Source organism: Onychomys torridus, chromosome 16, assembly GCF_903995425.1.
Source record: "Onychomys torridus chromosome 16, mOncTor1.1, whole genome shotgun sequence".
NCBI classification, from domain to species: Eukaryota; Metazoa; Chordata; class Mammalia; order Rodentia; family Cricetidae; genus Onychomys; species Onychomys torridus.
The window spans coordinates 65577458-65602580 of record NC_050458.1 but is presented as its reverse complement, the minus strand read 5'-3'; the positions used below and the strand labels follow the sequence as shown (position 1 = coordinate 65602580).

Genomic DNA, 25123 nt, shown 5'->3' with positions numbered 1-25123 from the left:
TCAACTATTTGAAAACTTCATGTTTCCTTACCGTGGTTATCTACAGCTGAGTTCACTAACAGACTGTCCATCCCCTTCGCCTTGCCACAGGAAACAGCCACTATCAGTGAATGGTAGCAGCTAGAGCATTACAATGGCCACACTGGAATGTAAACTGGGGCCCTGGCTCACAGAAACTAATGCTTAAAAAAGAAAAATAATTATAACTAATTCAAGAAACTTATACAGAATGGATATTTGATTGTATTTATATACAATTGTATTTATTATTGTATTTATTTGTGTTCTTTATTTATTTATTTTTGAGACAGGGTTTCTCAGTCCTGGCTATCCTGGAATTCACTTGTAGACCAGGCTGGCCTCAAACTCACAGGAATCTGCCTGCCTCTCAGATACTTTTCAAAGTATGGCAGTAATCTTGCAATGTGTCATCAGTACATTTTAAAGAGTCCTTCGGCTGGTATTTGAGACTGGAAGGAGGCAGAGGAAACAAGTTGTGTGTTCATCGCTGACGCCGAGTCATTGGTACGTGATGATTCACTATGCAAATGTTTCTCCTTTGATACACTTGAAATTTTCCCCAAATTTCAAGCATATGCCAAATCTGTCTGAAACTGTTAAACTGAAGAGCAAGAAATGCCAGTCTCCTGGCCTATGCTTGCTGCAGGTGCCACAAAGATTGGTGGCATTTGCTCTGCCGCCATTGTGTTCACAGTAAGTAAGATTCACCAACTTGGAGTCCATAAACTTCTGGGAAACCTACGGATGCTTAGAGGAGAGGGGCAATATGTGTGCATGTACATTTGGTGGTGTGGGGCTGTCCATAAGTTTTACTAGAGTCTCAGAGGAGCTTGTGACTTGGGAAAGATTAGAAGCACATTAAACAAGTCTATGAGAAAAAGGAAGGGAGGGAGGGAGAGAGGGAGAGAGGGAGGGAGGGAGAGAGGGAATTGGGAAAAAAATCTTCAAGTAATCCTCTTTTCTATACTTCCTCCGAGTGGGTCACTGACGATGCCTCCTATTAAACCTGCATCAGAGGGTCCAAGGACTAGGTAAGAGCTGAGGGGGTTAATTCACACTAAAGCATCGACACTGGGGGGGGGGGCTGGACAGAGAGCTCAGCGGCTAAGCGTGTGCTGTCTTAGAGAGGACCAGAGCTTGGTTCCCAGCACCCACATCAAGCAGCTCACAACCACCAGTAACTCCAGCCCTAGGTGATCTGACACCCTCTTCTGTCCTCCACAAGCATGTGTGCCCACACACACACACACACACACACACACACACACACACACACAGGAAGACAAACACATATACACATAAACAAAAATGAAAATAAACCTTTTTCACTAAATCATTGACACTGCATGGCAGGTCTTGAGAGATAACGCACTGTTATAAGCCTTGGAAAATGGTCTTTTCTAGGAAAGAGCCTCCCTAAACTAGTTGTCCAACACTGAATGGTCAGCCCTGAGAGCATATGCACACAGCTAACATGTGGACTGAGCAGATCGTATTTATATATATATATATATATATATATATATATATATATATATATATATATATATATATATATATAGTGTGTGTGTGTGTGTGTGTGTGTGTGTGTGTGTGTGTGTGTGTATTCCAGGCCAGCAAGGGCTACACAGTGAAACCCTGTCTCAAAAAGAATGAGTCAGATCCTCCTGGTAAATCAAAGCCTTGCTTCCAGTAACGAGCAAATGGAACAGGGCTGAATATTACATAATGGCCCCAACTCCTAGACACAGCCAAGAAGCTGCAGGGACAGTGAAGGCCGGGGCAGAGGCCACTTAGAGCCCTTCCTGACACACTGCCCTTGTTGTCCTTGCTGGATTGTGATGGCCTGCCCACATGAACCCCAGCACCCTTCTGGTAAGAGCCTCTTCTACCCCCCAACCCCACCCCACTCCATGGAGCTAACGTTTCCAGGGCGTCTACATGCTGCATGCCCACCACACCCAACCATCATTTGCCCAGAACAACAACAAAACATCAACAGAGCCTTTCTGAGTGCTAATGCAGAGTTCCAGGTTCCCCAGGCAAGCACTCCGCACAGAGGACACTCTCAGCCCCACCTCCTGGGTTTCTAGTCAACAGAAGAATTAGGAAGTTATCCCTTACGCCTGCCATTTTTGCTACAGCTATTACCTCACGAAATCTTCAACACAGTCCTAATCAAGGCTAAATATTATCTCACAGGCACTGAGGGCTGGAAGGCTCAAGTTTTGTTATTAATTTTAATAATTTATTAATTTTTATTTTATGTGCATTGATATTTTGCCTGGATATATGTCTGTGTGAGTGTGTGGGAACCCTGGAACTGGAGTTACAGACAGTTGTGAGCTGCCATGTGGGTGCTGGGAATTGAACCTGGGTTCTCTGGAAGAGCAGCCAGTGCTCTTAACCACTAAGCCATCTCTCCAGCCCTTCATTATTAATTATGTATAAAGAAACTGGTCATTGTTAAGAACTCCAGAAACCTAATCATGGACTCGTGCCCACAGTGAGAACAGGCTGAGATTCACACTGCCTTCCCCAGCCGTCAGTGCCCCAGAACCTCCCACACCCAAGTGTCCTTCTGCTCAGCAGCCCTCCAGTGGTTTCCTAGCCCCCCATCTCCTCCATCTGCCTCTTCAGTCAACAGAACATCTGAACTCTAGCCCCGGGGAATCCCTGTCACTGTGACTGACCCATATTTCTACTTCTCTCGTGGTATGTCTAACTCTGGATTAAAACAAATGAAGCCAAAGAGGAGATCTTTTGGGTGACTTTTTGTAGCTCAAGGGCTGTTCAGTTCTCAAGGATGAACTTAGTGGATGACGATGTGCCACGCGTCATAAGGTTGGACCTGACTGAGTGCCCTCAGTTACTTCCACACAGCCTACAGATACCCTACAGCCAGAAAGAGTGGTCGGTCCACAAGGCCTCTTGGCTGGAGACCCTGGCCGCGAGCCGTCTTCCCTCTCTCCACCAGACTGCTGGGAAATGAGACTGCACAGTGGCTCTCTGATTCTTTCCTTGAACCCCACTTAGAGTCACCCCTATTTAGGACAGACGTGGAGAGTAACGGCCCCTGTAGAGATGCACCTCTAATCCCCAGTGGCCTCCGAGTTTGTGACTTCACCTGGCAAAAGAGAATTAAGATTACAGGTAAAGGTCACACCGCTGATCAACTGACCTCCAATAAGACCATTGAAACTCATGAAAACCACAAAGTAACCTCATGAAATCAAAAGCATTGTAAAGCCAGGTGTGGTGATCCATGCTTGTAATCCAAGACCTGAGAGACTAAAGCAGTGAGATCACAAGTTCAGGGCCAGCCTGGTCTACACGGTGAATTCCAGACCAGCCTGGACTACAAAGGAAGAGCCTTTCTTTTTGAGGCTGGAGAGATGGTCCGTTGGGTAGGAGGAACATTTCTTGTTCTTGCCAAGGACCTGGCTTCAGTTCCCAGCACCCACATGACTGTCCATAACCACCTGTAACTCCAGTTCCAGGGAACCCAGTGCCTTCTTCTGGCCTCTGTGGTAACTACATACATGGAGCACCCACACACATGCAAGGAAAACTCTCACCCATGTAAATATTTTCCAAAACATCATCCACAGAAGAGAGAAGCAGAAAAGTGGAATCAGAGAGACAGAGAAAGAGAGACAGACAGAGAGACAGAGAGAGAGAGACAGAGACAGAGAGACAGAGACAGAGAGAGATCTGAGGGGGGAATCAGGGACTGAGGAACCACATTTTCCGGCCTGAAGCAGGAAGCATGGAGGGAGGAAACTAAGCCGAAGAATTCGGGCAGGTCTTAGTCTAACAAGATGTAAACAAAGAGATTCTGTCCAGAGGCTTCCAGAGGCCCAACCCTGGTGACAGTTTATGCTCACAAGCACAGGTATCAGGTTCTCAACTGCAGAACTGTTCCCACGTACACACATGTTGTTTGAGGCACTCAGCCTCTGGTAGTGTCATGGAAGCAATAAGAGGCTTGTGTAGTGTGTTATTTTGACTCCCTAACTACCAAAGCTACAGTGAACTGGTTCTTACCTTATGGGAAATGACCACGGCTCCGTTATCTAAGGTGTGCTGCCGTAACCTAGCAGCAGATTTAGAACTGACTCGCTGTGGGCCCTGGCTACCCTGCCAAGGCAAACAACACTGAGATGGTTATCTAAGGCTCTGAAGGAAGTAAATGTACAGCCTGAACTGCCCCTGTTTGCTGCCCAAGTCTGCTTGGCAAGTCAGCCCACAGCTCTCCTACAAAGCTCCCCAGCAGAGCTGGCGGAGCCTGACAGAGGATACCCACGGTTCTCACATCACTTAGGTGTTGGGAGAGGTTATGGGGTCTGGATTGTCTACTGCAATGAGGTGACAGGGAAAACTTCCATCTAGGATTGGCATTTCTGTCCAGTAGTGTTGAGCAAAGTACTTATCATCTGCTTACCACAAACTAGCCGTGCCCCTCAGGAAGCTGATCTGCTCTCATTCACTTGTTCAACAAATATTATGTACTGTGTTCTGTGTGCCAAAGTCACTGGACACCACAAACTCTTGTTCTGCGAATTTGTTTCAGGTCTACCTACCGTAAGAGATAGGTGTGATCTTCTTCCCATCAGCTGTACTTCCCAGTTATCACCCACATGCCAGGGTTTGCCAATGTCTCTTTGCTGTTTCTTTAGCCAAAGTCTCACATAGCCCAGGCTGGCCTTGAAGTCTCTATGTAGCCAAGATTAACTGTGAACTTTTTTTCTAGATTTATGTGTATGAGTGTTTTGCCTGCAACTATATGTGTGCAGCACTTGCGCCTAGTTTCAGAAGAGGGCATCAGCGCCCCTGGAGCTGGAGGTACGGTTGTGTGGCCACCATGTGGCTGCTGGGAACTGAACTAGAGTGCTCTGCAAGAGCATCAAGTATCCTTAACTGCTGATCTATCTTTTTTAAAGTATTACACAACTCTGTGTGTGTGTGTGTGTGTGTGTGTGTGTGTGTGTGTGTGTGCTTGCCATGGTGCATCTACTGGGGTCAGAGGACAACTCTGTGAGTCTGTCTTTCCTTGCACCTGTACATGGGCCCCATGGTTCAAGCTCAAATGGTCACACTTGTCCAGAAATGCTCTATCCATTGCATCATCTCCCTGGCTTTGACCTTGAACTAACCTTCATGTTTCTACCTTCCAAGTGCTGGGATCACAGTCATTTGCTCCTATGGCCAGCTCCAGGGTTTGGGTTTGGTATTCTAAAGATTTCTACAAAGTGTTCCAGGGGTGATGTACATAAAAGCCAGGCTTCCTCGCCACTGTCTCCACGCTCCCTGGACGTCCCAGTGGTAACCTCACCTCCTACAGTCTCCACGCTCCCTGGACATCCCAGCGACACCAGGCACTACCTTCCTTAGATGCCACAGTGACCAACCTCCCAACACTTCTTCCTTTTGGTCAGTTCTGAAAGTGCTGATCAGAAGATCTGTGAGGCTTTAAGATGATCCAGCACAAAGGGGCTTTCCCTAAAGCTGCCTGGTCACCTTCCTCTATTGCTGCCCCCTTTGAAGAGCTCATCTTTCCTAAAATGTCAGTAATGCCCCTAGAGAGCTTATTGAGGTGGATGATGTAGGCCACGTTAACACAGCCTACACCATGCCAGCAGCCTCGGGCTCCCTCACTCCAGTCAGCTGCACTCTAATACATTCCTTGTAAGCTTTCCCAAGTACCTCTGGTGCTCACTCAGGGCCAGGCGCTGCTCTAGGCTACAACAAGGCTGCTCTAGGCAAGGCTACAGCTGTGGTAATGCACAGTGATTGAGGGCTCAGCGTTTGGAGAGAGGCAGTCGGCCCTTTCCAGAAGTCACTGCCCCTCACTACACTTCCATTTCTTTATTTGTGAAGTAGGTACAATAAAGGTGCATAATTCTCAGAGCTACAGAAAAAGTTCACGGGGATCTGAGTTTGAGAGGTGAGTTTGAGGCGTGGGTGCAACCCTCAGCCTCTCTGTAACTAAAGAAGAAAAGGTAAGCATGAGAATACATGGAAAGCACCCAGCATGGTGCCTGGCACACAGGAAGCACTCGGTGCCAACACAGTAATAAAGGGAAGTGCCAGGTAAGTGGCAGAAAGGGGCTTCCGTGGTCCAGCAGGGGTGAAAACGAGCACGTGGCAGCTGTGTGAACAGAGGAGAATGAGCAGCAGATTCCGGCAGAGCTACCTGGAGCCAGCCTGCAAGGTCAGGATGGAATTCCTCAGAGGAGGGGACAGATCCTGCAGCTTGCCAACCTGAGCAAAGGCACCATATCAAAGAAGAGAGAGCTTGTGTGTGAGCCACAGACTGCTTCATGCCAATCCCGCCTGGCAGACCTCGAGCTCCTAAGAAAAACGCTTTAGCCTTGGACCCAAGAGTCATTCACTAACTCAGCATCTGAGCACCAACTAGACGTTAGGCAGTGTGTGAGACAGGACTGGCTGCCACTGCCCTGCCCTCCTCAAACTTCTACCTAACAGGGCATCACGACAGGAACACTCACACGCAATGTGCTAGGGAGAGAGACACAAAGAGGATCCCACGGAGGAGTGTGACTCGGGGTGGAGGTCAGAGGAAGCTATTCTTCAGGAGATACAAATGAGTCAAGAGGAGGTCAAGCTAGAACAGTGTCCCAAAAAAGAGGACAAATTCCCGAGCTGGGAGGGAGCCTGACGTACCAAAGAAACACAAAGCCAGCCAGAGTCGGAGTGCATGGTGAGAGAGAGGAGGAGTCCAGGGACAGTGGGCAAAGCCTTGATCATGTCAAACCTTGGTAAGCCATGGCAGAGTTTGGATTTTATTCTAAAATGCACCGGAAGCCACTGACAGATTTCAAGAGAGGACATGCCAGGGAGGGTCTGGCTTGCAGCACTAAGCCCCGCTGGCTGGACATTGGAGAATGGCTGTAGAGTCAGTCAGAAGGGCAGGAGTCCAGCCCTGAGAAAACAGTCTAGACTCGTGGTGTGGGGGATGTGATGTCTGGAACCTCTCTGCTTCCATCAAGTCACTCACTCTGCAGGTCCAGCTCTCTCAGTGGCACACAGGAGGTTTGGCCACAAAGGGCATTGCCCATCGGTTAACTGTGTCTCCTCTGGGCCATCCCCATTTCCTCCCCCTCCCAGCCCCCATTCTCTTTCCCTCCCTAAATCTCAACCTCCTCTGTCTAATGCCTGACTTCACAAGGACCTGCCTGTTCCTCTCTTTTCTTTCTGCACTCCACGACCCATAAAGTGTCTTAGCTTTGTGTAAAGGACATACTTACTGTCTGTCCAGAACACAAACCACAGACCATTAACAGAAACCTGAGGGTGATGTGTACTCCACAAAACCTGCACACACTGTGCATGTTAAACACGGGGTCTCCTCACATCCCAGCCCCATCGCCCACGGCAGCCAGAGACATCTTTCAGCAGAGGAAACCTCGTCAGGACCTCATTGTGTGTCTCCTGAGCTCTCTCTCGGGCCTCACCTTCCCTCATTTGCCTAAAGCTCACCAATGACTGCCCTTGGTCCTCACACGAATATCAATTCCTCAGTGTCAGCCACAGTGTCTTGCTACGTTATGTACACAGAGCACACCTCACCATTTCCTCACTGTCCCCTGTGGTTCTCCTACACTGTCCTTGCAGAACACACCCCATATCTGCCACAGGACTTCTGCACATCCTGTTCTCTGTGTCCAAGTTCTCTGACTCCCCCGTTCCTTCGGTTATATTCATTCTTCAGACCTTTGGCCCAGTTTTCTTCTTAGAAAGATCTCCTGTGGTCTGAATCATGTACGCTCTCAGAGGACTGTCTGAGAAGCTGTCAGAGCACCCGAGTTTATAATAACGCATTTCCTTTGTGCGCATTGTTTGAGACAGGGTCTCATCACGTAGTCTATGTTAACCCCAAAAAGATGTTCCTCCTGCCTCAGGCTCCGAGCATTAGGCCCACAGCTGCACAGTATGAAGACCTGAATTTGGACCCGCTCCCATGAAGAACCCAGCAGGGCAGTGCTTGTCTGGGCCCCCAGCACTGCAGGGCAGGGGAGGCACGAGCAGGGAGGGGACGGACAAGCAGATCCCAAGGACTCACTGGCCAGCTGAAATGGCAAGCTCCAGGTGCAGTGCAAGAATGTGTTTCAATAAATAAAGGCAGTCAGGCGGAGGTGGCACACACCTTTAATCCCAGCACTCTAGACATAGAGCTAGGAAGGAGCTCTGTGAGTTCGAGGCCAGCCTGTTCTACAGAGCGTGAGATCCAGGACAGGCACCAAAGCTACACAGAGAAACCATGTCTTGAGATAAATAAATAAATAGATAAATAAATAAATTTAGAGTGATAGACACCAGATATCAAACTCTGGCCAACACACACACACACACACACACACACACACACACACACACACACCCCTCTTACCTTAGGCTGGAGATATGGCTCAGCGGTAGAGTGTTTGCCTAGCAAGTTAGGAGGCAGTCCATCCCCAGCACTACCAAAGGCAAAACAAACAAACAAACAAAAAAGCTCTCCGCTTTCCCCACCAGCTGGGACAGGCAAGACCGTGGCCTCTGTCTGCTCCCTGTCTCCCAAACGGAAGTTGACTATATCATAGAATGTCATGAGATATAGATATGGAAAGATCTCCCCAAAATCTTAGATCTATTCATTCTTGTGACTGGCAAGCAAAGACTGTTGCCTGGGAGAGGTAGGGAGTGTCACACCCATCTTGCTACACTCAGGAAGTTTTCCCTGCCTCTCCCTAGACCCCACTCCCGATGTCAACATGTGTGGCATTTGCTTCCAAGTCCCGTCACCCTTCCTGATTCCCTTCCCTCCTTCAAACCCTCTTTCCAGGGCAGCAATCACACCTGATCGAGGTTTAAGAAAGTGGCGGTGGGGTAGGGTAAGACTCCAAAGAGCTACCACTCATTTACTAAGGCTCACACAATAAACCGACAGAGTCCTTAAAACAGCCCTGTAAAGTAACCCGTACAAAGATTACTAGTTTATTTATTTCCATTTTAATAGATGGGGAAGCCGAGGTTCAAAGAGGCCAGCAGGCTTGCGCAAAAAAGGTCACGAAGCCTATGAGAAACAGACTGGGACTTGAACCCACAGACTCTTAATATAACCTAGTCCAACGCTTCCTAATATTCGCCACCCCTGCGGTTCTACTGAAGGTTGGTGGTGTCGTTCCTGACCCCTCACCGCTTCCCGGGTCCATGTGCATCCCTACCCAGAACTTGCCAGCTGTCTGGGCAGCAGGGCGGGGATGCACAAAGCCGGCCACCTTCTCAGGAGCTGTTCCCAGCCTCCGGGTCTTTGCAAGGCTTCCTCTGAGCCACTGAGGAAGCAGAATAAAAACACAATGACCCGCGAAGGTCCCCGGATACCCTCTCGTCCACCTACGGTAGGTGGAGGCAAGGCCAGAAGCCGGCGTCTGACGCCAAAGGGGACCCGCGGACAGAGGTCACTGCTCCGGGACACCGGGCAGCAGGCGACGCAGGGGATGCGGCGGTGCCGGCGGCTCCGGGCTCGGCCCAAGGTCACCCTCCCCGGCCGCCGGAGCGCCCCCTGGCGTCCCACGCCAGCCTCCCCCGGCCCTCGGGGACACGCCTGGAGCCCCGGCAGGAGCCGGAGCCGCAGCCGCAGCCGGGCGGTGGGCAGAGGACCCAGGCTGAGCCGGGGAGGAGCGGGAGGCGGGGCCCACCTGATAGCTGAGGACGCCGTCCGGCTCGTTGCTCCCGGCGGGCATGGCCGGGCGGAGCCTGGGCTCGCCGGTGGGATCCAGGTTGAGCTGCAGCAGTCCTCGCCCCCTGGTCCTGGGTGAGCCGATCGCACGCGCGGCGACCCCCAACCCTGAAGCCAACCGTCAACCATCAACCGGCGCCACCTTCATAGCCACCAGCCGGCGAGGCGCCCGCCGCAGCCAATCAGAGAGCGGCCCGAGCAGCCAATCAGGGCGCGGAGCACGGGAGGACGCTGTCCGGCGGTACCCTGGGCTACCGGGAAGAGGGGAGGAGGGCGCCAGAGAGCCAACCCCTCCCAGGGCCGGTTGCCGTGGAAACCGCCTCCCCCCGCCCTCCCTGGACCGGTGCGGGAGTTCTCTGGGCTCAGCGGTCCCTCCAACCTCTTGCTAGGAACCAAAATCACAAACGTCCTCTGTAGGCAGTTGCACCTGACTCTCGGGAGAGTGTCGGGTTTGCCTCCCCTGATTTTATTCCTCGGAGGATAGGTTTTAAATCAGGAGAAAATTTCCCTCAGAAACCAAGATGGCAGGAGGAAGCAATGATAAGAAGAGAGGGCTCCTAAAATTACTTGTTAACCCTTGAGCTAGTGGCCAGATTGAAAGGCGTTAAAGAGCAGCAGACAGGGAAGAGTCGGGCCCCTCCACAGGCTATGAGACTTAGGCTTCCCTTGCCTCTCAGATTGGCAGCAGACAGTGGAGTTTGAGCTGAGGATGATTTCAACTTGTCCAAAAAAAAAAAAAAAAAAATGTTTTAAGACAAATTATTTTCTAACAGCAGAACTAACAGATCTGAGGCAAAGTTACAAATGATGAGTAACGTGTTCGATTTGATCTGGTTTTAAAAGAAAACAAAGTAGTTAATCATCCGAGGCCTTTTGTCTTACATGCACTATCACTTGAGACTGGAGGTGAATCCACACTGTTAGGGGGAAAGGGACCACTGCAAATCATTCTCAGCCTCTGCCAAAACCGCAGAAGGGAATGTGACAAGCCAAAGTTCAACCCTGTGGTGGTGCGGGCCTCTCCTGTAGCGTTCAAGGAACTGAGGCAGGCCAGCAGCAAGTTCAAGGCCAACCTGGACTTCATGGTGATATCCTATCTCAAAAAAAAAAAAAAAATCAACTTCCGAATATCATTCTTTGTATTATCACCCAAACTGGAAATAAGACTGAGCCTAGATGTCCCTAAAAAGAAACTATAGTTCTGGAGTGGGGGTGGCATCTAAGAAGTTCTTTGTAAGTATAAGGACCTGAGTCCAGTGCCCAGAACCCAAGGAAAATCTGGGTCTGGAGGCAAAAGCTCGTATCTGCATTGCTGGGAAAAGTAGAGAAAGCAGGGGCCTCTGGAGCTTGCTACCCAACCAGTCCAGACCAATCCATGACCAGCTCCAGAGCTGGTGAGAGGTGGAGAGGGCTGGAGAGATGGCTTGCTCTTGTAGAGGACCTGGGTTGGGTTCCCAGGGCCTACATGGTGGCTCACAACCATCCATAATGGCAGTTGTAGGGAATCAGTCCACCTCTTCTGGCCTCCTCAGGCACAAGAAATGAATGTGGTACACAGCCATACATGCAGGCAAAACCCTAATGCACATTAAAAAAAATAAACGGAGAGCTATTGAAGAAGACATCTGACACAGACCTCTGGCCTCACACAAGAGTCACACAGGAATGTGTAAAACACACACACACACACACACACACACACACACACACACACACACTTATTCCTGATTACGAATACCCAGCCTTAGCTGGGCTTGTTTCTTGCCAACTTTCCTTAAATTATCTCATCCGTCTTTTGCCTCTGGGCTTTCCCTTTTCTTTCCTGTATACCTTTCTTTGTTTCTTACTCTGTTGCTGATTGTGTAGCTGGGTGGCTGGTCCCTGGAGTCCTCCTCCTTCTCTGGCTACTTCTTTTTCCCCAGATTTCTCCTTCATTTATCCTCTCAGCCTGCCAGCCCCGCCTATCCTTTCTTCTGCCTTGCTGTTGGCCCGTTCAGCTCTTTGTTAGACTATCAGGTGTTTTAGACAGGCACAGTAACACAGCTCCACAGAGTTGAACAAATGCAGCATAACAAAAGTAAGCCAGGCAGTGGTGGCACACACCTTTAATCCCAGCACTCGGGAGGCAGAGGCAGAGGCAGAGGCAGGTGGATCTCTGTGAGTTCAAGGCCAGCCTGGACTATAGAGTGAGTTCCAGGAAAGGTGCAAAGCTACACAGAGAAACCCTGTCTCTAAAAAAAAAAAAAAGTAACACACTTTAAAATAATATTCCCCAACACACAATGATTTTTTTCCTCATGCCTCTGCATAGCCTTAAAGGATGCTAAGCATCTAAGAGGTTGCACATATATGTACATTCATTTCAATCTCCCTATAAATGTAATGAGGTCCAGTAGGTAAAGGCAGTTGTCGCCAAGCCTCATTATCTGAGTTTGATCTGAAGAACCTACATGAAATAAAAAGAAAACCAACTCTTGGGAGCTGTCCTCAGGCCTCCACATGCACAGCATGGCATGTGTGCGTGTGCACCCATTTTATTGAGCCAAAATGAAGAGAGCAAGCAAGCACTCCAGTCTGGGGCAAGGATTTAAGAGTGGTAACGAATGCCGGGTAGCCACAACCAGGCCAACACAGCAAGTTATGTTGAAAAGAACAGTAGGAGTGAGGGTTACCACTATACAATGCTCTTATCAGGCTGTGGGGTATGGATAATGAGTCCAGACTTCATTTCCCTTGTTTAATAGAAAATTAGGCTGCTAAAGGTTTTAGGGAGCCCTTGCATGCACCAGGACCTAACGGTATAAAATGTGCCTGTCATTCCTGGCAGTAGCCATGGCATCTCTATTCTCTCTGCTCCACTGTGGAGAAAGCTGAGTCACAGAAAAACTAAACAATGTCTAGATCAGGCAGTCATTAGGCAGGGACTGGATCATCCTTTGTGGATTAAAATGGCCTTGCTGAGATCCCCTGTACCCAGCTCTGGGTGTCTGGAGCTGGGGAACCAGCAGTGAGAAAAACCTTACACCCTTGGGACTTAGAATTTAGAGAGGAGACAGGAATTAAGTCAACAAGACTGTTGTAGGTTATGGCAGCCACCGTGAAGGAAAGCACACGGCTATGTGACAGAAGGAGCCGGTCATGTGACAGGGGACGGGACGCCTCTTTGTGGAGCTGAGGACAGCCTAGTGAGACAAATGAGTCAAGGTGAGCCTGTCTGACCCTGGAGTTCCTGGACAGTGTGCTGCACTATCTTGAGAAAGCTGCCAGATGAATTATAGGGCAGACCTGAAGCAGGGCATTCATTAGACTAAACTTCAAGAGACGCCAAGGCTGGCAGCCAAAGGGAGGATGTGGCTGAATGCCTCACCACCCATAAAACAGGTCTCAGCCACAGTGAAAGAGGGCAGGGTAGGGCAAGGGATATGATTTCTAGGAGCCCTTTAGCTCAGATGTGGAGGCAGAGCCTCTGGCCCTTGACTTCAGGGTCAAGAGCCCCATCTTCTGGCCTCTTGTGAGAATTACAAAAGGGATGTAGTCCAGAGCCAGAGCGGAGGAGGCCGCTGCTAAGGGAACCCTGCAGACCCTCTCCTAAGGCTCATCTTCCCTTCCCAAGCTGGGCTGGCATGGTACCAGGCTTCAGTCTTAGCGTAAGACTTACATCCCTACACTGGTGTAAAAAGTGCAAATGAGTGACTGAGCCTGGCCAGCAAATGGGTCCTGGCGGAGCTGGAAAAAAAACATTCAACTAAGGAACAGCACTATCAGACCCTTGTGGGGCCTGCAATTGGCCTGGAATGGGAATAAAGTGGACAGGAAATTGCCAAAACACACATTCGGAGACAGAACCACACAGACACACCAAACTCACAGGACATGATGGGGATGACCTCATCTAACCCTTGCCACAGCTTGTGAAGTAGATTCTGTCATCCCATTTCACAGATGCGAAACTGGAGCTTAGAGAACAGTGGCCCCAGGTCACCCTGCCAGGGCAGGAAGTGCACGGGGATGCTGGGAGCCAAGGTCAGGTACATCTGGTCCAGCATAGAATCTGCTTACACTCCTCCCAGGGGGCTCCCCTGTCTTGTACAGACCCCACCCTCTCTTTATGTCTTCTTGTCTCTGCTTCTCTCTCCTCTCACACTTTGGGAGAAAGAGGTGGATCTTAAAACTCCTGGATACAGGGCTGGAGAGATGGCTCAGTGGTTAAGAGCACCGACTGTTCAATTCCCAGCACCCACATGGTGGCTCACAACACTTGTAATGAGATCTGGTGCCCCCTTCTGTCCTGCAGGGACACATGCAGGTGGAATACTGTATGCATAATAAATAAATCTAAAAAAAAAAAAAAAAACAACTCCTGGATACAGGATAAATCATTTAAGTTTCTTTCCGGGTAAGTACACAGAGCACACAAATCTAACATGGGGGGGGGGGGCAAGGATGGTTCTGAGAAACTCACTGGTGGGCAAGTCCATGACTGTGCATGAACTTCACACAAATGGAGTCTACCTACACAAACTAAGAGGACTGCCACATTACTCAGTCATACAATACTAAAGAATCACCATTGTTCACATGTTCTATCCTCAACCAAAATGTCTTTATGTGTGTGAGTGTGAGTATGTGAGCACGAAAGTGTGAATGCATATGAGTATGTGAGTGTGAATGTGTATGCATGTATCTGTGTGAATTGTATGCATGTGTGTATGTGTGAATTGTATGCATGTGTGTGAGAGAGTCTTAACTATGAAACAAAACATCTGAGAAAATGTTCTATAATTGCAAACAATTTTTTTTTCATCAAAAGCATCTTAATTTTTCCTGTCAGCTTGCTTCTCTCTGCTCCTGTGCTTGGCATCCAGTCAGGGACCTTGCCTACGCTAGGCCAGAGCCTCTACCTCTAGACTACTCCCCAGGCTCTCCAGCTGCATCCTGTACTGGATTTTGTTTCTTTGTTTGTTTGTTTGTTTGTTTCTCCCCACCCCCACTCCCAACCCCACCTCACCCCAGCACTGAGGATGGAACTCAGGGCACACTGTACATGCTAGGAGAGCACTCTACCGATTGAGCTACATCCCAGCCTTTTCTGTCAGGAAAAACGTTGTCTCTTGATAGTTCTCTAATTACACACCTAAGCCCAAGGAAAGGTTGGAGGAAAAGATGGATCCAGGAAAGACTTAATTAGGTCTTGTTCGCACACAGTCTGGGAACACTTCCCGTGGAAGAGAGGGCAGGTGCGGGGGAGGGGTCTTCTTTGTCATGCTGGAAAGGTTAAGCAGGCGCACGATTTGCTTTCAGCCTCTGCCAACTCACAGCCTATCTAACGGGATGAGAGAATGCAATTTTCTTTGTTCACAGCATGCTGCCAGCCTGGAACACTGCATGTCACAGGAAAGAAAATGAAACGCCACCAAAAAAAAAACCCTGAGCCTCAGCTCCTGACTGCAGATCATTCCCCCTCACCATCAGCACCATCCAGAGAGCTTCCTTGTGCCCGACTCATTTACACCTGGCTCCAGACTAAGCGAGACTCTGAGATGAAGCACAGAGGCAAAGACCTGCCCCACCCCCGCCTTCTTTGCAACTCTGATTAAGACATCTAGACAAAAGCAGAGGAGGGAAAGGAGAGAGCAGAACAAACCAGGAAAACATGTCATAGGAAATTGTCACATGTACGTGAAGGCTCGAGAAAAGGAGCTGTGGGACTCCAGGACCCGATGGAAAGCCGGCCTCGGGAATTTGCAAGAAGCAGGTGTTCGCAGAGGACCACTTGCCAAAGCTCTAGATACCAAGTCTGAGCCCTTTTATGTTATGCTAAACACATTTGTCTTATCTGTTTCTAACCAAGCCTAACCCTGCTCACAAATGTTTGTTTAAAGTAGTTTCCCTCCATATCTTCTCTTCTCGGGATAAGATCTGTGACACTCAGGCAGGAAGTTCTTGGCTCACTTCGAGCCCTCGGGCCTGGCCTGGCCTTAAGGTGGCAGCAAATTCCAAGCCCTGTAGAGCTCAGGCAGAGTGTGTGTGTGTGTGTGTGTGTGTGTGTGTGTGTGTGTGTGTGTGGTGGGTATGGTGGGAGGGTGTTTGGGTGTGGGTGTGTTGGTGGTGTGTGTGTGTGTGTGTGTGTGTGTGTTTGGTGTGTGTAGGGTGTATGTGGTGGAGGTGGGGGTGGGAATGGGTGTGTTTGAGTGTGTGTGTGTTGTTGGTATGTGTGTGTGTGTTTGGTGGGGGGGGGTGTTGGGTGTGTGTTGGGTGTGTGTGTGTGTGTGTGTGTGTGTGTGTGTGTGTGGTGGGTATGGTGGGAGGGTGTTTGGGTGTGGGTGTGTTGGTGGTGTGTGTGTGTGTGTGTGTGTGTGTGTGTGTTTGGTGTGTGTAGGGTGTATGTGGTGGAGGTGGGGGTGGGAATGGGTGTGTTTGAGTGTGTGTGTGTTGTTGGTATGTGTGTGTGTGTTTGGTGGGGGGTGTGTTGGGTGTGTGTTGGGTGTGTGTGTGTGTGTGTGTTTGGTGGGGGTGGGGGAGTGTATGTTGTTGGGGTGTGTGTGTGTGCTGGCCCTCCTTGGATGAAGGAAGGAAGGAAGAGAAAAGCTGAGCATCTGCCTTTTGACTTTTGGTAAAGATGTAAGTAGAGCTGGTACTGCCCTCTTGTACCCATTTGGCAGTTGACTGCTGAGCATTGCTAGGGCACAGGTGCTGTGCTTTCCACGCCATCTCCTTATGGAGACAGAGGTGGCACAGCTGGGTGGGGCTCTGTGATCTGGGGAAGCCGGCTGTTCACTAGCCAGCAAGGGAGTACAGGTACATGAGACCTGCATGCAGCCGGGCCACAGGTGTTTCTGTGGGTTTTTGTCAACTTGAAACAAGCTAGAGTCGCCTGAGGAGTTTCTCCCCATCAGGATGGCCTGTAGGCAAGCCTGAGAGACATCACCCCGATTAATGATTGACGTAGGAAGACAGCCTATTGTGGATGGGACCACCCTTGGGTAGGTGGTCCAGGGTTGATAAGAAAATAGGCTGAACAAAACTATGAGAGCAAGTCAGTCCACTGCTAAATAGCCTTCCTCCATGATCTCTGCTTCTGTTCCTGGCTCCAGGCTCCTACCCTGAATCCTCATGCCTGCCTTTTATGCCAGCACTTAGGAGGCACAGGCAGGCAGATCTCGGTTTGAGGCCAGCCTGGGCTACATAGAGAGTTCCAATGATGGTGAGGACAACATAGAGAGACCCTGTCTCAAAAAACCCATAAATAAATATCACACACACACACACACACACACACACACACACACACACACACACACAAATGCATTCCACTTAATTGTGTGGTTTCCAACAAACATAACTCTAGTTGGCCTGACCCGTGAAAATCACACCCCCTTGAGTGGTTCACTTCCACCGGCACAAGGCAAAGCCTGGGCGTGATTCCTCTCTGCTCGAGGAGACTTTCACGTCTCTTTCACTGTTTTTCTATTTCCAGTGCTGAGGACCAAACCCAAGTGTTTGTTTGGAACCTCTAGCTCACCCCTGCATGATCCCAGAAGCCCCACTCCTCTCTCTGTCCCATGTAGGAGGCCAGCTCCCACCTTTTCCAGGGTTCCTGTGAGGAGGAGACAGGGATAAGAAACTTTTAGATAGAGCCAGTGGCGGTGGCACGTGCCTTTAATCCCAGCACTCGGGAGGCAGAGCCAGGCGGATCTCTGTGAGTTCAAGGCCAGCCTGGTCTACAGAGTGAGTTCCAGGAAAGGCACAGAAACTACACAGAGAAACCCTGTCTTGAAAAACAAAAACAATAAACAAAAAAAAAAAAAAAGAAAGAAAGAAAGAAAGAAAGAAAGAAACTTTTAGATAGATAGTGAAGAGGAGACAGAAACAAAGGATAGCTTCAGGAGGACCTAGGTCAATACCCAATGGCTTTTTTCAGTTTATTCAAAAGGCTTTTTATAACATGCCAAGGAGTGGGGCAAAAGACCACCCCCTTGCTAGATCAAAGCACACCATACAGGCAAAAATAGACGCTTCCAAACACCTGGTAACCATGCCTGTGGTCAAATGGTCCCCTTAAGCAGCCCTGCTGGGTAGAGCAAGCTCAGATTCTCTGACCCTGAGTAATTTGGGCCTCCACACTCCCTCTCCAAACCCTGCCTACTCAGACAGTCTCCAACAAAGGAAAGGCACCAAAAGGCCCAGTTCTGAGTTCTTGGTGGCTACCAAGTTGCCAGCCACCCAAGTCCCAGCCTAAGCGGTCAGCTTTTGACCAAACTTGGGCACAAGCCCAGCTTGTAGTTAACACATCATCACCCCTCACCTACAACCTATAAAATCTCCCTGCTTTCATTTGGGGGCACAACTCCTCTGGCCCTGATCTCTGGGACCTGAGGACCTGCCTAGGAGTTGCATTGTTCAAATAAACATGTTGTTATACTTTTTCCATTCGGCTTGATCTGGCTTACTGCATCAGTGAAGAAACCTATTATGGGGATGGGGCAGAAAACCTATTACCAAGACCTTGGACTCGCTAGGCAAGCATTCTACTATTGAGGTGTACCCTCAGCCCCATAATTTCCACTTTGAAAAGTCTGTCCGTGATACACGTAAGCTTACTGATCAAATTCTCACAACCTTCTGAAAATAACCATGACAACTACTTGCCTCTAGAAGCATGATGTCTGGCATAGACATAAATCTGGGCTGAAGCAAAGGGGATCAGATGCAGACTGTAACCCTATCTCCCTGGTTTATCTTTTCCTATGGCCTTTTGCCAAACAGAGAAGGCCAGACCCCTTTCCAGGAGGCAGATTGCTCTGGTCTCTTCTGCACCTCAACAGATAACAGGAGCAAGTATTTGCCAGATTCACCAGAAACCACAAAGGGAAAAAAAGGTCCAAATCAGGGGCTGAGGTGTAGCTCAGAGGTGGAACACTTGCTAGTGTGGGCGAGGATTGGGTTTGACTTTTAGGATGTGGGGCAGGAGGCTCTAGTCTTAAAACACAGTGGAGTCAGACGTGATGGATCATGCCCATAATTCCAGCACTGAGAAGCTGAGGCAGGGAGCTGGGGCATTCCAGGCCAGGCTACAGCTTGAAGCCCTATTAAAACACTCCAAACACCTTCAGCTGGGCCTATGGGAGGTGGGCGGGGCTAGACTAAGCCCCTTACAGCCCCATTAGAACCTGTGTGTCAGTCCTGTCTCTCCAGAACTTCTTGCCCTTAGCCCTAGAAGAGGGAGACTTAAAAGTCCTACAAACCATTTTCTAATACCGTTTTTTTTCCACAGTGACCCAGAAAAGGAGCCATTCAGTCACCCTGGGACACCTGTTCTAACAGAATCACCCTGACAACGACAGCCCCTTCCTCGGATCAACTGGCCTCCCTGAAACTTCTGCTTATCCAGGAGTTCTCAACCTCCCTAATGCAGCAACAACATGCCCAGCTTTTCCATGGAACTCCTCCAGTTATCTGGTCCTTGTGCTGGCACGGCATTTTACCCACAGCCATTTCCTCAGTGCCCCTTGGGATCAATTTAGTCAGAGCTGGCAGCTTTCTCATCGGGCAGAATTCCCAGAGATAATGTTCAGTTGGAACCTCCAGCTTGCTCCTGCATGATCTGGAAAGCCCCATTCCTCTCCTCTCTCTCTCTCTCTCTCTCTCTCTCTCTCTCTCTCTCTCTCTCTCCCCCCTCCCCCCCCTTCAAACCTTGCCCCCCACTCAGAGAGTCTCCAACAAGAAAAGGCACCAAAAAGCCCAGTTCCACATTCTTGGTGATCATCACAACTTCCTCCCCTGTTGCCGCCAGCAGCCCAAACCCCTGCCTGAGCGGTCCGTTTTTAACCATACCTAGGCACAAACCCAGCTTGTGGCAGACCTGTCATCATCCGTCACCTACAACCTATAAAGTCTCCCTGCTTTAAAAGCTTAGGAGTGTGGCCTCTCCAGCTTCAACCTCTGGGGCTAGAGAACTTGCCTGGCAGGTGCTTTGCTCAAATAAACCTGTTGTTACACTTTTTGAGTTTGGCTTGATCTGGCCTACTGGTTTGCAGAGAACCTATAAAATAGGAATGCAAATTCTCTGCTCCTTCTGGCCCATTGATACAGAAACAAAGGAGACTGACCGCTGCTGTCCCCACCATGTCCTGGTTGGGTTTTGTTCTTATGTCACCTTGATGCAAACTAGAGTAATATGTGAAGAACATCAGTTAAGCAAATGCCTCCAGCTGGGCGGTGCTGGCGCACACCTTTAATCCCAGCACCTGGGAGGCAGAGAGAGGGAGGTGGCTCTCTATAAGTTCGAGACAAGCCTGGGCTACACAGAGAAACCCTGTCTCAAAAAAACAAAACAAAAAAAAGAATATGCCTCCATCATTAAATTGGCCTGGAGGCATGTCTGTAGGCCATTTTCTTGATTATGATTGATATGCAAGGGCCCAGATCACTGAAGCAGTGCCACCCCTGGGCAGGTGGTCGTGGGTTACATAAAAAAGCCAGCTGAATGAGCCAGAGAAAGCAACTCAGTAAGAAAGTGAGCCAGTCTTTGTCCATGGCCTCTGCTTCAGGTCCTGCCTCCAGGTTCCTGGGCCGAGTTCCTGCCCTATCACCCCTTCATAGTGGACTGTAAGCTGTAAGGTGGTAAAACAAACCCTATCCTCCCCAAGTTTCTTTTCCCGGTGGTGTTTGTCACACAGCAACACAAAGCAGACTAATGTACACCACCACCCTGCTTCCTGCTTCTGAGATAGAGAGGAAAATACACTCGTGACCCACTTACATCACCGCTGCTGTCTTCTGTCCTGTGTGTCTCCAGGGAGACAAGAAGCCCAATTGGTTTAATGCCATGACCTACCACACTCACATCACATTTTGCCACCGTAATTGAATTTACTATAGATATTGTGACATGGGTCTGTTTTTCTGAGTAGGTCCTCTCTTACATCCATTATCTGAGCATTAACTCTCTAGTTGACAAGGACTGGAACTTTTCACATTTGTTTCCCTACAAAATGGATAATGTTTACATATGGAGTGTGAATCAGAAACGTTGAGAATGGCTTTTTCAGTTTTGTTTTCATGGGAGGTTGGTTTCCTTTGGTTTTGTTGAGGCTGGTTGGTTTGGGTTTTGTTTTGTTTCTTCATCTTGAGGACAATCTTGTTAGAGTTAAAAGAAAGCACCAAGGCAGGCAAACTGTAAGTCCCAGCAGCTGGGGGGGGGGGGAGGGGGAGCCGTGTTTTATACATGCTGGGAGGGGGGAGGCGAGTGCTGTGTGCGTGCGGCCACATAGCAGAAAGTAAAGAGGATGAGGTTGGGTTCAAGTTTCAGAAGAGTAGAAACACTCAAAGTACCAGAGAAACATACATAAGCTCTAGCCAGCATCTAAAAGAAAAAAAAAAGAGACCAGAAAAAAAGGGGCGGGGAGTTACAGGCATGACCACAGATACACACATAAAGCAGGTTACGTTTGTTTATGTACAATAAAGGAGACCTCACAAGGCCTCAAGGAATGAGGAGTCCCACAGAACATCCACAGCACTGAGGAAATGGAAATGGTTTGCAGCAGGAGACTGCCCTGCAGTGCAGCCTGAGGTGCACGCGCACATGCACACATCTGCCTCTGCTCACAGATGAACACCGGAGAAAATAGGAATGTTATACACGTAGGCTTTTCTTTTCCACAGAGGGATTTCACCCAGAAGGCTGGCGTGGATGCTATTTATAACCTGGTGATCCTTAGCATAGAACCAGGCTTCCCCCAAGTCTCCCAGACTCCTGAGACAATAGAAAACATTCTTATGAAAGAGGTCCCAAAACAGTCTATTTTATGCTTATTCCAGACCCTTCCTCCTTGACCCTTATCCTGAGCACTGTCAGTCGGTGGAGCCCATTCATATATGTGTATATATGAATATATATGTGTGTGTGTGTGTGTGTGTGTGTGTGTGTGTGTGTGTATATAATTTTGGTATTTAATGTACATTGGTGTTTTGCCCGCATGTATATCTGTGGGGTGTTAGATCCCCTGGAACTGGAGTTACAGACAGTTGTGAGCTGCCATGTGGTTGCTGGGAATTGAACCCAGATCCTCTGGAAGAGCAGCCAGGGCTCTTAACTGCTGAGCCATCTCTCCAGCCCCAGAGCCCATTCTTATGGAAGAGGTCACAGGTACTTTGCAAACAACATGCACTATGCAAAGAAGTCTTGATGTGATCATGCCTTGAGCTTTGTGGTGATCATCATCACAAGGAAACTTTTTTCCAAAGCGTGCGGTGCTTAAATACACCAGACGTAAGCTGCTATGGGCCAGACTAGAAGTTTGAACCAGCCTAGGTAACTAACTTGTGCTGAACTGGATTTCCTTCTTGACAATCTTGAGTCATTCCCCAGCTGGCCATGGTGTTTGCAGGGATCACACACACACACACAAGAGACTTAGGTAGGCAGACTCTGGATACCCTGGACTAGCCTCTTGCCTCTCTATTTGAGGATCATCTCTGCTTACAACAGAAAAGACCGGTTCCACAGTCTTCCATCCATCGCTAAGACCTACCTAGGGATTTCCTATGAGATGGTCTTTCTGTACCCTGTGAATATGTGTTGCTCTCATTGGCTGATAAATAAAGCTGTTTTGGCCAATAGCCAGGCAGAATAAGTTTAGCTGATACAATCAAGCTGGAGATGAAGAAAGGCGGGGTTGGGGACAGAGGCCAGCCAGCTGCCGAGGAAGGAAGACATGTAGAATATGAGTTAACAAGCCACAAACAACGTGGAAAAGCATAGATAAGAAATATGGGTTAATTTAAATGTAAGGGCTAACTAGTAATAAGCCTGGGCCATGGGCCAAACATTTGCAATTGCTGGGCGGTGGTGGCACACTCCTGTAATCCCAGCACTCAGGAGGCAGAGGCAGGTGGATCTCTGTGAGTTTGAGGCCAGCTTGGTCTACAAAGCAAGTTCCAGGATAGCCTCCAAAGCTACAGAGAAACCCTGTCTCGAAAAAAAAAAAAAAAAATACAAAACAAAAAACATTTGCAATTAATATAAGCCTCTAAGTAGTTATTTGGAAATGGCTGCAGGACAGGGTGAGACAGAGAAAAGCCTCAGTTTACAGGGATCTGCTTAGTTCACTGCCTTGAAGGACAGCAGGTCATCCCGACAATGTCTCTACTGAGTGACCACTCAGGTCCTGTGCCCCAGAGGCACCATTTCCTAATTGTTTAATGAAGGCTTCAGTCTGCTTCCTCTTTACTGGGCCTGAGTTTGAGAAAACATACACAACTCTCTTGTTTTTATTTTTTTATTTTTTTAACCTACTTCCCTATAGCAATGTTAGATAATAGTTCTTGTTATTTTTGGTCATATTCTAAACAAACAAATTTCCACCATTCAACGGAATTCTCATCAAAATTCCAATGCCATTCTTCTCGGAAATAGAAAAAAAACCCTAAAATATACATGGAAGCACCAAAGACCATAAATAGATAAAGAAATATCAAGTTAAAAGAGTAACTCTGGAAGTATGGTCACTTCTGACTTCAAGTTCTACTACAAAGCCAAAGTAACAAAAACAGTGTAACACCAGCATAACACGGGCACAGCACTCAGTGGAAGGGCACAGAGCGTCCAGGTGTCAAATCATGCTGCTGTAGCCACCTGAAGTCTGACAAAGACACCAAAAAGCACACTTGGAAAAGTCAGCTTCAAAACTGATAGGACCAGACAAATCAGATATCCACATAGAGAAAACTGAAAGCAGAGTCCTCCCCCCCTGTGCATAAATAGCCCAAATGGATCAAAGACCTCAGTGTAAGAACTTAAACTGTTAGAGAGAGAGAGAGAGAGAGAGAGAGAGAGAGAGAGAGAGAGAGAGAGAGAAACACTTCAAGAGGTCAACACAAGTAGGGACTGTCTGAGAAGGATTGATGGAAAGAGGGTGGTCAGAACCTAAATGGCCTCTTGCACCCTGAGTAGGCAAGCTGGAGATAGCTCAGTTGGTAAAGTGTTTGACTTGCAAGGATAAGAATAGCAGCTTCTATTATTGTTTTATTAATAAATAAAGCTTGGGAGTCAGAGATTAGGGTATAAACCTGATAGATCCACAGAGCAACAGAGAAAAAGTTCAGCTGACCCTCCTCTCCACCTTCCCAGATGGAAAAGGCCCTCGAATCTTTCCAAGCTCCACCTTATTCCTTCTGTGTAACCTCCTCTAGGACCTCCAGAAAACTCTATGGTTTATTTCACCCAAGTGCACATGGACTCCAACCTCTGAATCAAGGTTTAACTCCATTGGCAATCTTGGAGTGAGAATACAAACTAATCTCCTGCAACATCTCCTCTTTTTGTCTAAATAAAAAGGAAAAGTTTTTAACTTTAACATAATAAAACTATATATAATAAAAACAATTATCAGGTAAGAATTACATTCACAATGTCTAATCTATTTGTATTTGGCAAATTCAGAGAAAATATTCCATTATCTATCCTCTCTTGGTGAGTCCAAAGTTATTTTTGTTTTTTTTAAAGATTTCTTTATTATGTATAGTATTCTGTCTGCATGTGAGAAGAGGGCATCAGATCTCATTACAGAAGGTTGTGAGCCACCATGTGGTTGCTGGGAATTGAACTCAGGACCTATGGAAGAGCAGTCAGTGCTCTTAACCACTGAGCCATCGCTCCAGCCCGAGTCCAAAGTTTTGTCCCTAATTTACTTTCTATCATAAATAAGGAAAACTGTAACCATAACTATCTAGTCTTCAACCCCATCAGAGACCCAAGAAGGATACAATATTACCTGAATAAACTGGAAGCACAGAGCAAACAACTTCCAAAACTATAGAAACAACAGAGACATCAGGCTGCTTGGACAGTCACCCAAGGTTCCTCTGCAACATTGGGGCATCCATCTTCAGCTTATAGGCCTAGAATATCTGACAGACTTTTCTGTGGAGCAGGAAATTTTGAAGGATTGTCCTACCCTGTCTTGGCAAAGTTCAACAGTTGCCTTCTTTTGTGTCCTGCTTGTCCAATTTGGACAGCATACTGTCAGCAGTCAAGGCAAGGGTGGTTTTTTTGCCCAGTGGCTAACTTTGCCACAGTGAAAGCAAACTCCACATGAAGATTCTTCAATACCCATCATCCTTTTTTGAAGTAAATTGATGCTGCTAGGAACAGATATGTCTCACTGTCATGAAAACCTTATGTTATTAAAACATTTTAAATGTCATGTTCTATAGGTCTCTGAAGTGTTTGAAGACCATCTATTTTTTTTAAATATATCTCTGATCTTGAAAGCATATCTAACATGGCTATAAGTTTGATTGTTATAGATGACTATCTACTAGCTGTTTTTATTATCCTAAATAGCTTTCCAG

General features: G+C 48.1%; 1 protein-coding gene across 1 annotated transcript in view; it reads right to left on the bottom strand.

The window, feature by feature from the left end:
* The window catches only part of Slc4a8 (solute carrier family 4 member 8), a 65078-nt gene extending 55130 nt beyond the window's left edge, over positions 1-9948 (bottom strand). Inside the window, exon 1 of the mRNA XM_036207701.1 lies at positions 9726-9948. Within this exon, the coding sequence (XP_036063594.1) occupies positions 9726-9770 (45 nt within the window). The 5' untranslated portion in view covers positions 9771-9948. The remainder of the gene's footprint in view (positions 1-9725) is intronic.
* Positions 9949-25123: the final 15175 nt, after the last annotated feature.